The sequence below is a fragment of the Populus nigra genome, chromosome 6 (genome assembly GCF_951802175.1).
Source record: "Populus nigra chromosome 6, ddPopNigr1.1, whole genome shotgun sequence".
Classification (NCBI taxonomy): Eukaryota; Viridiplantae; Streptophyta; class Magnoliopsida; order Malpighiales; family Salicaceae; genus Populus; species Populus nigra.
In genome coordinates this window covers 2,831,537-2,847,504 of record NC_084857.1, presented here as the reverse complement: position 1 = coordinate 2,847,504, position 15,968 = coordinate 2,831,537, and the positions used below count along the sequence as shown (strand labels likewise).

Sequence of the window (15,968 nt, the reverse complement as noted above, 5' to 3'; positions counted from 1 at the left end):
GCCCGTACTAGGCAATGACACGAGGACAATGCGTGTCTCTTCTCGATTTGTTTAGATGTAATATTTTCGAAGGATTTTTTTATATATGATTGGAGGATCTATTAGTGTTAGGATTTTCATATTATATACATAATAATTGAAAAAAATATTAAAACTTGAATATAAATTTATTATAGTATTTAAGCATTATATTAAAACTAAAAAGTGGATGAATTTGTTAATTTTTTTTAAGAATGCCAAGAAAAACGAAGGGAAAAAAAAAGAATCAAGCCCAATGTCTACCCCACAGTCGGAAGCCAGGTATGCATAAGCCTGATTCTGTTGTTTTTTCCTTTTCCATCAAGGACATGTCATCCGTCGGAAAATAACGTTGTCGATGGAATTCAAATCTGTACATTCATCTCGAATTTAATGATATAAATTCAGCGAACACAACCAATCATGAAGAATTTTGAATAATAATTAGCTTGACTAGTAAAATGTTGCGTAGATTTACTGCGAAGTGCCTGTTGCCACGAAGCAGTATAAAGTTATTCCAAATGAAAGGAAGAGCTAATACTTGGGATTATAGCCACCATAAAACTCATAAAAATAATGCTGAGGTATCAATTTTTCAGACAGGGTAAATTCTTTTCTTTTCTTTTTTTTTTTTGGTTGAAGTAAATTATTTTCTTAAACGGTCTGATATTAGCATATAGCTTTTAGGGGAAAAATATTAATAACTATGTTTTAAAATCTTAGCAAAACCAACGAGGCAGACATTGCCAAATCATTTTTTCTCCAGTAATAAAAATATTATCGAATTAGTTTACACATTAACCGAGAGATTAAATCGTTATCCAAATAATCTAAAAAAGCACCCTCGGATAACCGTATGCATTAAAATAGATTTAATAAAAAAAATTAGATGTTGACTTTACAATCTAAATTGAAAAGGTAAAAAAAAATCCTTATCTAGCAGGCCTAGTCCATCCAACTACTACATTCATTACAATTACAGTTTCAATTATTATTATTATTATTATTATTATTATTCAAAAGCTTGCTAAATTCAGTAGAGCACGAACCGTCAAAATAACTGTCAAAATATATATATATAGCATGGAAAAAGGCCTAGCTTACCTCTATTTATTTTTGTATTTTAAAAAAAAATTGAAAAAATTTAAATTTTTTTTATTTTTTTATTTTTGTTTTAAATTAATTTTTTTTAATGTTTTTAGATCATTTTGATGTGTTGATATCAAAAATAATTTTTAAAAAATAAAAAAATATTATTTTAATATATTTTTAAGTAAAAAACACTTTAAAAAACAACCATAACTACACTCTCTCAAACATGCCAACAAAAAATCTTATAACTTCTAGAGTGGAGCCTCACATTTCTCTTCTAACTTCTAGATTCAAACAGGTTTTAATCCGACAAGAATCTTGTTCTTTTGTTCATGACTCAGAGTCTGTTTGTTTATGCGGCTGCGGCTGCTTTTAACGCAAACCACGTAAACAAAGCGCTTGTTAACAATAAAACATGAATTATTGTATACGTGGGCCCATTAAAAACATTGTTTTGTGAGAAGCAGCTCTCTTAGCTGCTTCTCACACGTCCGCATCTAATGTCCACCTGAATTAACTCACCTGGGCATTGTTTACTTCAAGTAGTGAATAGTGCTCAGGTGAATTAATTCATCTGGGCATTGTTCATGTGAACAGTGTTATTCAATTGTCATTGTTTATGGTGGAAAAAATTGTATTTTTTTGTGTTTTATTTGAAAAATTAGAAGGAAATTGTTTGATGACGTAATAAAAAATTTAGTTTTTGCTGTTGCGTGCTTAAGAAACCATGAAAAATATAATCCTTGTTTGGTAAATTTCTTACGTGATGAAATTGCACATAATTTAATGGAATAATAAAAAATATTTGATATCAATATTATTTCTTTCATGGTGTAATAATAGTAGTTAAATCTATAATATTTAAATTAAAAAACATTTGATATCAATATTATTTATTTCATTGTGTAATAATAGTAGTTAAATCTATAATATTTAAATTAAAAACCATCAATATATATATATATATATATATATATATATATATATATATTATTTTATAACCTTAATTTAGAAAGCATTCTTTTAACAAAACACATTAAACTACTTTTTGTTCAACCTCAATTTCAACCACGATTTTAACCAAACATATATTTTTTCAAACTAACCTCAACTAAAATTACTTTTTATAAAATAACTTTTTTCAAACCACAATTACAACAGCTACCACAATACCAAACAAATTCTTAATACGAACGATATTTTAATAAAAGTCAAATGTAGAGGCAGTTTTTTTCAGTTTCAAAACTACATTTTGATATCCTTAAAACTGTGTAGACATAAAAAAAAAATTAAATTAATATTTTTTTAATATTTATAATTTTGAAGGGTTGATGTTAAAAATAAAAAATAAATCTGAAAAAATACATTTTCATATATTTTTAAATAGAAAATATTTTTTTAAAAATATTATACATTATAATAATAAATACGCTCTGATTACAGCAGAGTGAGACTACTCAATAAATGGGCCTACTTGAAAAAAAACACAAAGTGGAGCAGCAACAATTGACGAAGCCACAAGGCCATACCTTTCCTGTTACACGTTTAGAGCTTGATTTTTTTGAAATCTCAAACATTGTCAAGCCCATCTGCCCATGGTTTTTTTCAAGACGGTCATGGAGGGACAGAAAGATCGCTCGCAAATTATTATTTTTTATAAAAAAGAAAAATCAAATGAAGATTAAGAATTTGGTGAACAATTCCGTCCATGTGCAAAACCGGGCTATAACAGGCGCTGATTTCTGTTATTTTCTGACATGAACATTGCTTGATTTTTCTCTATTTAAGTACTATTTGCGGGAAATTATTTGAAAATAAGATTGAAAACAATTAGGTGAAATTGATAATAATGGCTAGCTGATGATGCCAGAAACTCATTTTTAATTACATTTCATGATGATTATTTACGCAGAATAGATGGCAGCCTCTCTTTTTTTCCCTCTGCTTTTCTCGAAAACATGATTTACCTAACTTATATTTTCTCAGAATAGGAATTTAATCTGCCACTTGCTAGCTACTACTTGCTTCGTCCATCGACAGACAACTCGTGATCCTCAAGTTTTTAAGAATTGACCAGATGTAATATCTGTGATTGCAAGATGTCTCAAGCCAACAACATTCAACAGCACGCTGCCACTTGATGAAGTGATATTCCAAGGATATATTCATATAACCTATAATTAATTCTTATAAAAATCGATTCGTGTAATTAAAAATAAAAAATAAAATTGACCATGGGAGAGGCTAGGGCTAGCTATATGAATCGATTCATTTTAAACGAGGAGGGCTGCATTAATATTGCTATAAAATCAGTAGCACTGGACCATTTACAAAGATTTAAAAAACACCACTAAGTACCGAATGGAAACTTTAAATTGAAAGCAGATCATCGACGGGAGCTGCTGATCACCTTTTAGCTAGTAGCTTTCAGTAAAATTAATAATGTGCAGATTTTAGCCACCTTAATTTCATTTTAAATTAGTTTAATTTAGGAGCCAACTACTCTCCTAGCTAGCTCATAAGCGTCTTATTGATTGGAGTCCTTGTTTGAACCTAATTTTGACAATCAGTACTCATGATGGGTCATTGACACACGAGCTTGTAGTAGTGATTTTAGGTATGAATAGACTTGAAGTTAAGTCTCTCAGAATAAAAATAAAAATAAAAGTAAAAACTTGAAGTTAATTAGTTTTCAAGAAAAAGTTGCTTGCTGACTCCTGAATTGGATAATTAATGTCATAAAAATCCCATGGCAAGAGAGAAAAAAAAAACAATAATAGAAGTAAAAACTTGAAGTTAATTTTCAAGAAAAAGTTTCTTGCTGACTCTTGAATTAGATAATTAATGTCATCAAAATCCCATGGCAAGAGAGAAAAAAAAACAATAACAAGCCAATCCCTCTCTCTATCTTTTTTTATTTCTTCCTTGTTTTGGAGAATTACATTTTTCCATGAGTTGGTTTCTCCTTCTCCTAAAATTATGCTTAAACCAAAATATGTAGTAGCGTGAAGCTAGCTAAACCCTAGTTTATCTCATCATCATCATCACCAAAGCTTGATATCAGCTGCGCCTCTGTTTATTACTGTTTTCTGCTCCTAAAGGCATAAGATTTGAGGGCTTCATTTTAGGTTTACATATGCAACGATCATCCCTCATGCATGAACGAGTCTCTGCTCCCCTTTAGAAATATTTGAATCTGAGTTTTCCCAATCAAAAATTTCAAACAAAATAATTTGAACTACTGGACCAGCTCCTGAGAAAGCCACTTGATCCCACTTGTAAAATTTCTCCCTTAATTTCCATTTAATTATGAATATGGAAAATCCAAAGATAAATACTTTAATTGTATAATAATAATAATATGCCTGTCATTTAAATGTAATCACCAACTCATCACCAGATTAATTATCATGTTATACCTCATCTTTGTCTCATGATGACGTGATAAAACTGATCATTTAAGTAATTAAATGAAAATGAAATTAATACCATGATCTAGCTTCTTATTTCATGTATATGAACAAATTAACAAATATAAATACAAGATGTATAGCGAGTGTTCCTAAATCCAGGAAGAGCGAAAGGAAAGGGGAAAAAACCTAGCTATAGGTATAGTTTCATGCGATTACACATGTAAGATCTAAAAGAAACAATTGACCATAGGAGCTGTCGTTCCGAGCTGAAACAACTCCATATCATTCTCATAAGGAGTCAAATTCAAATCCAAACACAAAACCCTCCTGCTATTAGATCTCTTCACGACAGGAACTGCTTTTTGATCATCAGTGCTAGGAGGGTTCAGAGGATCCACCTGGTTTCGATCATTCAAGGCAGCTCTGTGTCTCCTCATGTGACCACCCAAAGCTTGTCCAATAGCAAACTCTAGTCCGCAAATAGAGCACTCGTGCGTTTTAGGCTTTGCTGGCGATTGAGTCTCGAAGCTCCCTTCTCCTCCCATCAACCTTGGCTTCTTGTGACTTGCACGGTGACCACCTAGGGCTTGAAACGATGGGAATTGCCTATTGCATGTTTTGCACTCAAAAACACGAGCAGGAGAAATATTGCTCATGGCATGATCAAACGAAGGAAAAGAATATGATTCCCTTCCTTTAGATAGAAACATCAAGCAATTAGCCATGGTTATGCTATCAATCTCTCTCTCATGCAGACCTCTCTTCATGGTATAAGAATATGAACAATAAGGGTTTTGTTATCCTTTGGTTTCAAATGTGAAAAGGATGTTGGATTTGCTTAGAAGATGGAATCATGTAGGAGTCATATCGGTGTGGTATTTATAAGTTGTATGGTTTGTGCAAATTGTGTAAGTGGTACACCTATCATTTGACTTTTATAGTTGACTTTCCCTAGAATTACATATTTGCCCTTGTACTTGATGGATACGAAAGCGAAGAAGAGATGGGGGAATAAAAAATAATAATAACTTCAAATGGAGGGTTAATTATTGATTGTAAAAATGTGTCGTCTATTGGCACGTAAGCATGACCGAGAGGCTGAGCCAATAGGATAGAGTGAGTCCTTCCTGGAATCTTCATTTTTCTAGAAGATTCTCACGGGTTTGGTCTGCTAATTAGTTTGAACGAGGAAGCAACAGGGATAGTAAATAGAAAAATTTTGGGCCGGACTTTTTGGACAATTTATTTTTTTCCGCAAGTGATGATCATATATATTTAATTATTGAGTATTCACATTAATTCAGATTAGCAAGGAAAAAAAATTAACTACTTGCAATGTTTTATCTATATGGTATATATTCTCGATCACAAGCAAGTGCTTATTTTTTTAAGATTAGTGATAATTAATTAATAAAGATGAGATTAATTTGAACTTGAGATTTCAATTGATACAATTATTTTACAAGATTAAAGAAACTAATTAAGGATTAAACTACTTTTCTCATGCTCGGAAAATGACGAGGAAGTGAGAAGGCATGCATGATTGCCTCATTACATGATCTAGAAACTGAACGAAGAAATGTAAAACATGTCCATCAGCTTGAAGAGAAGTCATAGTTATTTCTAGAATCATATATCAAAGTACGTGACGCGTATACCTTCATCCAAAAAACAAGAAGAAGATATACATTGGGTAATCAATTTGTTTTTTTTTGTGCGTAATAAATGGGGTTTGAATTTGTACTTGTACTAGACGCCCGAAAAACGTCCTGATTAAGTTACAAATTGCACGCAAGCTCCCCCGCTAGCTAATAGTTTCGACCATTTTAACTTTGTAGTGAAGATGTTAGAATTCTCTTTGAACTTTGAAGCAGAAGAAATATATATCATGGAGTTATCTTTACGTGACTTTTACTATATATTCAAGGGTGTTAGATAAGGGCGGCCCTGCTACTTAGAGAGGGAAATGAGACATGTCAAAGTCTGGATTGTACTACTGTACGTAGAAGTCTACAGATCCCTCATGCTCGGCAACAAATGGAACAGCCGTGGGTTGTTGGCTAGTTTCTGTGAACTAGACTTTCTGCTTCAAAAGAAAATTCGAACGGGGAGGTATTTTTTATGTTGGAATATTGATTATTTCTTCTTCTTTTTTGGTTACTTAAAGATGACTAGAAAAGTATTACGGCAGCTTAGCAAAATTGATTAATTAATATAATTAAATATACAACACTCCAAAAGCTTACAGCTATAAAATGTTGTTAGTCAACCATCGTTTCGTTATGAAAACTCAGAGTAGTGTGTGTTATCATCTTTTTGTACTTAGTTTATGTTTTAAATAGCACAAAAAATTGACTTCTCTAGAGATTAGATAGAGCCGAGCCGAGTAAACCAACTGCACTACTTGAATGAGTTCTGGATTAATAATATCCCTTCGTTTTAATTTGTCAAAGTTTATTCAATTAATATACTCCCCTTTATTTTTCAAGAGATGAAAATTTGAACTTAAATATTTTATTGAATTAAAATATATCTGGGCAACATATATATATCGCTAAACTCAAACCTCCATAAATTTCTTACACTAGATAGGGCACACACTACATCGTATTGCATCCAAATCTTTCCAAATATAAAAACAAAAAAATATCAAGACAATGCAAGTGTTTAAAAAAAGTAAAAAAAAAAATTGAAACTTTTCATTATCTTAGTAGGATTTAATAAGTTCATCTAATTTAAATAATACAAAATAAAAAAAATACATCTCCAATAAAAAAAACTAACAATATAAAAAATATAAAAATACTTGACTCGAGCCCATCTAGATTATCATGCAAAACATTTGATTTTATTATGATATTAGGGTAATCTATGAAAGGCAAGCAAAAAAAAAAATGAAGCAAAATTATAAATCAACAATTGGTGAGGGACGAGTTAAAAAAAATGTAATATAAAAGGTTTCAAAACAAAATAAATAATAAAAAAAAAATTAAATAAAGATAATTTAAAATTAAATATTGTAAGGATTAAATTAAAAAAAATAAAAAAAAATGATAAAAGAAATAAAGACTAAACTTTATTCGTTTTTGAATAGTGATATATATCATGTGCTAATTTCATAATGCTCTTCGTTTTTTATTTTTAATTAAACTTCAATGCAAGAATATACACACACGATTTAGATCCAAACCCTAGCTCTCTTTTTTCTTAAAGAGAGAGTCCTTATCCATTGGTTTTACAACATTAACACATTCCTGTGTCAATCGAATGTGTCAATAGATTGTACTTATGAATGTTTCCTTCCTCGTTTTTCTTCTTCTTTTTCCAGTGTAGGAAAAATAATGGGCATACTGGGATGTTGCAACATGTGACCAGACATGGAAACAAAAACTCTTTGAGACTGAAGTCTACACGTAGGATGGCTCCTCGCAGAGCTAGAAAGCGTGGCGGATGGTTATTATAATTAATGCCACACGAAACCAGATTTCTTCCACTGGCACGACTTAAGCATTTTTCTTCGAGCCCACGGTTCCAGAAGTAAAGTAGTGGTTTAATTTCCAACGTGCAGTGCCGTGCGGTTCAATACACCTTTATTTCGCCCCTCATGGTCTTCACACAACGTTTTTTTTTTTTTTAATATTTTTTGTAAAAATATTTTGCAGCAATTTGGAAGAGTGTGTACACAAACGGTACAGTATTTGACTTAATGGATAGAGTTGATTTTATTTAGGTTTTGACCATTGATAAAATTGGCTTAACCATAAAACGCTAACAAATTAATTAAGTAATCCATTTGCTGGACTTGGAAAATTTCATAGCAAATACGTTCTTCACCAAGACCTTCCCACATGATTAATTTTTTTCAGAAAAGTAGCCCAAACCTTTCACATTTATACATTAAAGAGACGTTTTGCTGGATTAGGAAAATTGCATAGTAATTAATAATTAATATATATTTATTGCAGGAAAATGAATATCATTTTCTACCAGCGAAGGCGCTGATGTGTTTTTGTCCAAAATGGGAAAACGACTACGCTTCTTGGTTACTAGCTAGGAGAGGGAAGGCCCCCTAACTTAGAAAATAAGTGTAATTAAGTAGTACTGACTTTGTTGAAGACTATTATAAATGATATTAAAATTAGATCTGTTGTCATCACCAGAAACCGTCAATTTTAGCCGTCACGATCCAGTCTAGCAGCGTGCATGAAAAGTTTACTACTTCTACTTGTGTCCAAACAGGGCTCGGCTCCTAGGAAGACCGGCTCCAATAAACTTTAGCCATAATCTTAACTCGTGAGCACTAAACAGTACTTGTTTTGTACTGTTTAGTCTCCAAAAGGGTCACCACAATAGCTAAAACTTGGATTTTTTTCTTTTGAGTTTAAACATAGAATAGAGCATTGAAAAATTGTTACTTGTATAGTTTAACAATCATGGAGTTTGAATAAAATCATAGTTATTAAACCAGTATGATTAGCGAGTTAAATAGGAATATGGTTAACCCAACTTCTAAGTTTCGAAAAACAATTTAATTTAAAATTAATTTAGTTTGACTTGATTGAAATATTAGGTTAACCTGCGTTCTTGTTAATCCATTCAAAATTAATTAATTTTGACTTAAAATAAAATTAAAACGACATCGTTTTAATTAACTCGGATTAATCCTCATAACCCGTGACCTGGATCTTGGATAATATCATAGGCTAAGCCGAGTTTAATATCTTTGCGTAAAACAACATAATTTGTAGATGTAAAATGGTATAATTCTGTATTTTCATCGTATCACTGTGCTTTTTAATTATTGTTTTTTTATATTTAATCAAATACCAAGCTACTTCTCATCTGATATTTTAATAACAAAAAAATCATTATGAAAATACAAAATACTCTTTAACAAGTATTTTAAAATTCTTTTTTTAATGGTATTTTGATTATTTTATAATGCAATTAAAAAGAAAAAAAAACTTATTTATTTTCATTTAATTTGATGATGACAAATAAAGTGTGTGAAAAGACTTCAAAGCCCTTTGATAACGTGTGTTAAGTTGTTTAAGTGAAAAATCAGAATTATCATTAAACATTAATTTTGAGTCCAGAGCCACGGTGTTTTTCCAACGCCATTAAGCTTAGCCTATAAGTATTGCAATTTGCAAGGGATATTTCTCGTAGGAAAAAGTATAGAGATTGGCAACTAGATAACCAAAATCCCAAATGTCTCCATATGGGACCAGTTTTCAGCCTCCCTCACCCCCGAAGGTGGTTAAAATTGACTGCAATTCGTGAGGTCCAGTCGGTTCACGATAAGAAATTGCGCCCGAATGTGAGGGACATAAGCCTTGACACGTTTGCTTGACTTCCTACAAAGACTTGCCTCGTGGCCTTAAAGCAAGCAAAAGCTCTTTCAAACACTCCAGCTGTCTGTCCAGGATACGGAGGGAGGTGTAAGGTAATCGGTTAACAGAGAACGTTTGCAATCTGAAACACACGAAAAATTCTTGGTGTTTTGGTTTGAAATTTTCCTAGCAAGAGATCCCATGCGCTGTTTTGCTTCTCTGGTCAAATCCCAATCCAATATTGACTTCCCCATGGTAGCGCATAGGATTCGAATTTGGTAATAATAATAATAATGTCGGATTTTCAATTCAAAGGTTTGTGTATTCACACATTGTTTGAATAAATCCCCAAAAAAATTAAAATGTAAATTGTAAGGTTAATACAAACATCTAACTATATAAATTGATAACTATTTATGTAAATAAATAAATAAAATCATTAACAATAACCAAAAAATAATTAAAAAAAATTAAAAGATGAATCAAAATATTCAACTACACAAAATAAGATATTTGTTCAATTTTTTCCACTAAACTTGTTTAATTATATTTTTATGTGGTTGATTTTTTTCTTAATTACATCCATCAATGTTTAATTTGTCCAGGATTAAATTTCATCATTTTTCTATTTGTCATGCTTTCAATTTAATCATACATGTCACAAGTTTTAAGTGTTAATGCAGTTAAGAATCCATTTTCTTCTCATTTTCTTTTATGATTTTATCATTGAGGGTGAAAACCAAAATAATAATAATAAAATCTTAAAGGGCATCTAAAAAAATTAAATTGAAAGGTTAAATTGAAAAAAAAACTTAAAGTTTGATTGAATGACAAAACTGAAAATCAATAAAATTCCAACAAAAGAGCCAAGGGTCAAAATAAAAAATCAAAAGAATAAAGATCGAATTGGAAAAAAACTAGATATGATAAATTGTAGTTTAAAGACTAAATTGAAATCATAAAAAACTTTTGTAAAAGGAGCAAGGATGAAATAAAATCATACAAAACATAAGGATTAAAATCGAAAAAAAAGATAACAAACATGTACTTATTATGAGAGAGAAAGAAAAAAAATAATCGACGATAAATCGCCCATCAACTGTCATCACATGCCACACCAAGAGAAAAGGGACTCGATGGTGCTTCTAGGCACACTGCGGAAGACCAAGTTTGGACAACCAGTGACATTGCATATGCCGCCTAAAAAACACGGATGCCACCAATACATCGGCGTGTAACCATATACACCAACACCTTTTCAAATAAAAAAAATTAATGCCTCAATGCAAAATTACTAAAACACCTCTCAATGCATAACTAATCTTGTCTTTTTGAAGGATACGTGCATATTTTTGTTGCAGTTTAGCAAGTGAAAACCCTTAAACGCCCTTGTTCAACAGCTCAATTATTTTATGAACTTAAAGGAAAGTATTTTTACTATTTAAAGACTTTTAATTATATAAAAACACCAAAATATCTCTACATCAAAAGCTTTTATTTTTTTCGGTAAAATGATAATTTTACTTCACGTGTAAAGAAAAAAATACCCCACCCCACCCCACCCCAACCCTTAGAAATAAGAAAATCCACTGCAAGTCCAGAATATACTGTCTTGAAACGTATCCATAAGAATAATCGCAAGAAAACGGTTGATATGCGGGGCTGATTGAAATACCATGAGCTGATCATCATCGATAATGTCAAATTGAAATATTATCTATTATTGTTTCAGTAATGAAGAGAATGGATTCAATTATATATATAAAAAGATGTTGTGAAATGTGCACTCCAATATTTCCTGAAGAAAATAAATACTGATATGTTTTACACGGGTGCTTGTACATATCCAGGAAAAACAATGCACGTACATGACGTGAAAGAAAGAAAAAATTGTAAAATAAACAAAAGTCATATCCAGCAAGCTCCAAGTTCAAACTTGAATTATTATCTTGATGAATATACAAGTCAGTGCTTACACCTACCTCGAAAGGATATGATAAGAATATTATTATACAAGGCAACAGCGCACAAGATCAAGTAAGTGGTGACGTTTTTGATAGATAATTTCTGTTTAGCTGCCAAAGTTGCAAGAAATCTAGCTTGTGGTGTGGGTGTGTAAACACACCGCCGCCACACTTAAGAGTAGTATTCTGTCGTTGTCCAGTGCAATTTCTTTTCAATTTCACGTATAAATTGTATCATAGAATCAAAATAAAGGAGTAGATAGACTTAAAAGCATCACAAGAAATCAATTCAGAAGTCAAAGAAATGCATTTAAAGTCAGTACAATGTTCAACAAAAGAGTTACCAGGAGTGATCGGGCTGGTTGTAATGTCACAAACTGCTGGTTAGAGGAGTATTGACTTTCAATAAGATGGTGATTAGACTAGCAACCACAATATAGAGTGTTTTTTAATCAGGGTGATTCACATTTTACATTGCTTAATCTTTAATAAATTCCCTACGACTAGCAAGCACAATACCTAATTGTTTTCAGGTGCCCCAAGGATCACATTTTCACGGTAAAAACAAGGGGGGTTGCATTCATGAACCTCGAAGTCAGACATGGAAGAATAGCATTACAATAACTTACAAAAAATCATCATACCAGTTGCCGTAGAATTAGCAGCCACCTAGCTGCATATTCAAACAAGTTTCTCCTTTTTGTGCTCATATTCAAACAAGTTAAACTTTCTTTATGACGAGAATATTAAAAAATATAGAATTATTTTGTTTTATTTATTAAAAGTAGAATAATATTTTTAATTTTCTTTTTAGTTTAGTCTATATATAATCTCTTTATATTTAAGTTAACCATATTACTTTAGATTAGTGTGATTACATTATACAGTATCAATGAAATCTTAGTCTCCTGCTGTCTTATTTTTTATATATTTAACAGAGAACATACCCCAGATAATACTTTCAACTTTCTCATTGTATAGGGTTCTTCAGAAGCAGCTCTAGCTTTCCACGTCCACCACACCACTGGCTCTTATCTGCCAAAGAGAAAATAACTTCTAAATCATGAATAAAAATGTTAACTGAAAATTATATTCCGATCTAGGGTCTTCAGGAGCACACTGCCTCCAAAAGGTCCCTTGGTTTTCAAAACCACAACATAAGTAGAATAGGCAAAGCAGAGGCCTAAAAAAGTTGGACATAACAAATTTGTAAGAGCTAATCCTGTTCCAATTTATGGTCTTCAGGAGAAAACTTTACTGCTTAATGCATACAGTAGCTATCATGACACACTGATTTCAGTATTAAAATTGTGGGTAAACTAGTACCACAGCTCACGAAAGAAGCTTGGCTCTGAACAAAATAAAACAGAGAAAAAAAGTTCAGATAACCGATCCCCAACTACCTAGTGATCAAGAGATAAATTATATTCACCAGCCACAAGCAAAAGAACAGACATGCAGATGAGAATCCTCAGGTAACTCCATTTTGGCCTGGACTCAGAAGTTAAGATCCCAATGATGCATTACGATATATCAGAACTATACTAATTCTGCTAATTCTAAAATTCTATTCCCCCATTCTCCTATTTGAACCTGGCTTGAAATAACAAAACAGAAGGTAATGTTAGGCTGCCAAATCACAATAATAATCAAGGCTTATGTATGCTAATGGTGCATGATTTTCCATAAGTAGAAATTACGAGGTTGAACTTCCTGTCAAAAGTTAATGGCCCTTTTTGGCTGAAAGTTCTGAAACACTTGCTGAACTTTTCTTCTTCATACCCAAATATCTTTGACACTGGATCAAAATTGTGCCTAAGTTTGATTAATATTATAAGGCAGCTATTAACACTTCCAGCACCGTATAGTCAGAAACCATTTTCCAAGGATTTGATAATTGGGATACAAAAGTTGACATTCAGAACCAGTCTCAGTGAGTGCTGGTACCTTTGTACTACAAAATAGTACTGCAAGATTTTAATGATTATCCACTTGCTGTAATCACTCCTGTATTAGAAAGCAATCAAAGAACATCATTCCAGGCGGTGGACGAGAAAGAAAGCAAAAGCTACTCCATTACAGGCTGCATCTTTAGACACACATAGAACCGTGCAGTCACATCTCAACATCAATCCATGAATAAAACCTCAGAGTCTCATAGATCTGCTCGTGAACACACCAATTATTAGAAGTAAAACAACCATAAATATTGATCAAAATGTCCATCTATCAATACAACTTAAATATCAACTCCAGATTCCACTTGCTATTCACAAGTAAAGAGCTCAAACCCAACTAAATTTTAATATTATTCATATCATTTTCTCCAAACAATTGAAACACTTCTTTGAAAAAAAAGCATAATCCACTTAACTAAAAATGCTTACTTGCAGATTGATCACCCCTTCAAAATCTAGGAAATATCTTCTATTGAATAAAAATCCCGCATCAATTACGGCAACTCATGTGACTATGCAGTTTGACATCCTAATCCACCGAATGAAATTAATGTCAGCATAAAAATTATAGCAAAATAAAAAACCTACAAATTATGCAATCAGAAAAGGACCACTAAAAAGCAGAGAATTCAATCAACTTCAAGAAGTCAAATTGCTTTTCATTAACATAATCAAGATACATAATATTGTCATTTCCTTCAATTTATATCCTCTCCCACTCTGAGAGAAGAGACCTCTAATTTGCACAATTTCAAAAATCGATTACCCAAAATTCATATATACCAAAATGTTCTTCAACAATCAGATTACAAAGGCCACAAAACTACATTGCCAACCCAGTCAAGCAAAATTCGAAACCACACCATTCCCTGCTTCTTTACAGACACAAAATATTTGAACTTCAAAATTCTAAAAAAAATAAAAATAAATTGAAAACCAATTAATTACGGATCACTCTTGTACAACATCAGTATTATCTTTGTTTGGTGATCCAAATTTCTGCTCGAAAGAGTCTGTAACAACATCACGGGACCCTTTAACACCCAGAAAAACAAAAACCCGTTAATAGAATGAACCCATAAAGCTAACTAAAAACCCGGAAAGAAAAATTTATTGCACAGACAAACACGTGTTTCTATTGTTATGTCATTATGTGCATCTGCAAAGGCTGTTTCTTTACCCGGAGAGCAGCAGTCGAGGCAATCAAAAAAGAAGCATCCATAATTTCTTGTTTCTTTGCTTCCATTTTGTCAAGCATTATTTACTTTAAACTCTAGAGATTCTTTTGGGTTTTTGAGTCGTGAAAGAGGAGAGGTAGGGATGACAATGGGCGGCAGTGGAGTTGGATTTTTTTTATATTCATTTTTTATCTATAATTTGTTATTCAAAAAATTTAAATAAAATATAGGTATTCATATAAAATATTCATTATATATATATATATTATTAAAAAAATTAATATTCTATAAATATATTTATATAATATAAATATACATCTTGAGTTATATTTTGATAAGTTTTAGATTGTGTTTGATAATATTTATATTTATCTATAATTTATAAAATATTAAAAAAAATTAATATTATATATATATATATTGAGTTAAATTAAATTGAATTTTATAATATTGATATTTTATTTATTATTTATCTAATAAAATAACTGCCTAAAAAATATTCATCTACTCAACTCAAGTCAATATACATCAAATTCAGATTAAAATCGCTATCCCAAGCAGAGTCTCTTGTTGAGATGAGTTAGATTCTCTTCCATTCATTATCCTATATTATTTTACAGTTCAAATTTAAGTATCGGTTCGGGCCAGATTGTTTGGGCTTTTGGCCCAAATCTCATCGATCTAACATTGTTTGAAGTTTTTGTTTATAAGAATTTTGTTCCTTCCTGGTACTGTTAAGAGGTGTTTACGGAGAAGATAGTAATATTGCTTTTTAAACTGTTCTATATTTATAAAAGTATTTTATATAAAAAATATTTTTTTTAATATCAATTCATCAAAATAATTTAAAATTTTTTGAAAATATTAATTTAAAATAAAAAATAAATAAATTTTAATAGAAAACATGTTAAAACTCATTTTTAAACAAATTAACGATCTCAACATTTCATGGTTAACTATTTAAATAATTTAATTATTCAAACTAACAACTTCTGAATTCAACTCGAACTGG

At 31.2% G+C, this 15,968-nt stretch overlaps 1 protein-coding gene and 1 long non-coding RNA gene across 4 annotated transcripts; both read right to left on the bottom strand.

The window, feature by feature from the left end:
* Positions 1-4,587: 4,587 nt before the first annotated feature.
* Positions 4,588-5,408, bottom strand: LOC133697997 (zinc finger protein ZAT11-like). Its single transcript, XM_062120850.1, has one exon. It carries the CDS (start codon positions 5,288-5,290, stop codon positions 4,751-4,753), a length of 540 nt encoding a protein of 179 aa, XP_061976834.1. The 5' UTR covers positions 5,291-5,408; the 3' UTR covers positions 4,588-4,750.
* A 6,183-nt stretch (positions 5,409-11,591) lies between these two features.
* On the bottom strand, positions 11,592-15,136 carry LOC133696529 (uncharacterized). Of its 3 annotated transcripts, none has more exons than XR_009842692.1 (4): positions 14,959-15,136; positions 14,208-14,307; positions 13,224-13,983; positions 11,592-12,855 (listed from the first exon to the last, which is right to left on the bottom strand). It is a non-coding gene; the product is annotated as an uncharacterized LOC133696529 (long non-coding RNA). The 3 variants fall into 3 exon arrangements; XR_009842693.1 differs by having other exon boundaries at positions 13,253-13,983; XR_009842691.1 differs by having other exon boundaries at positions 13,768-13,983.
* Between the last annotated feature and the right edge of the window lie 832 nt (positions 15,137-15,968).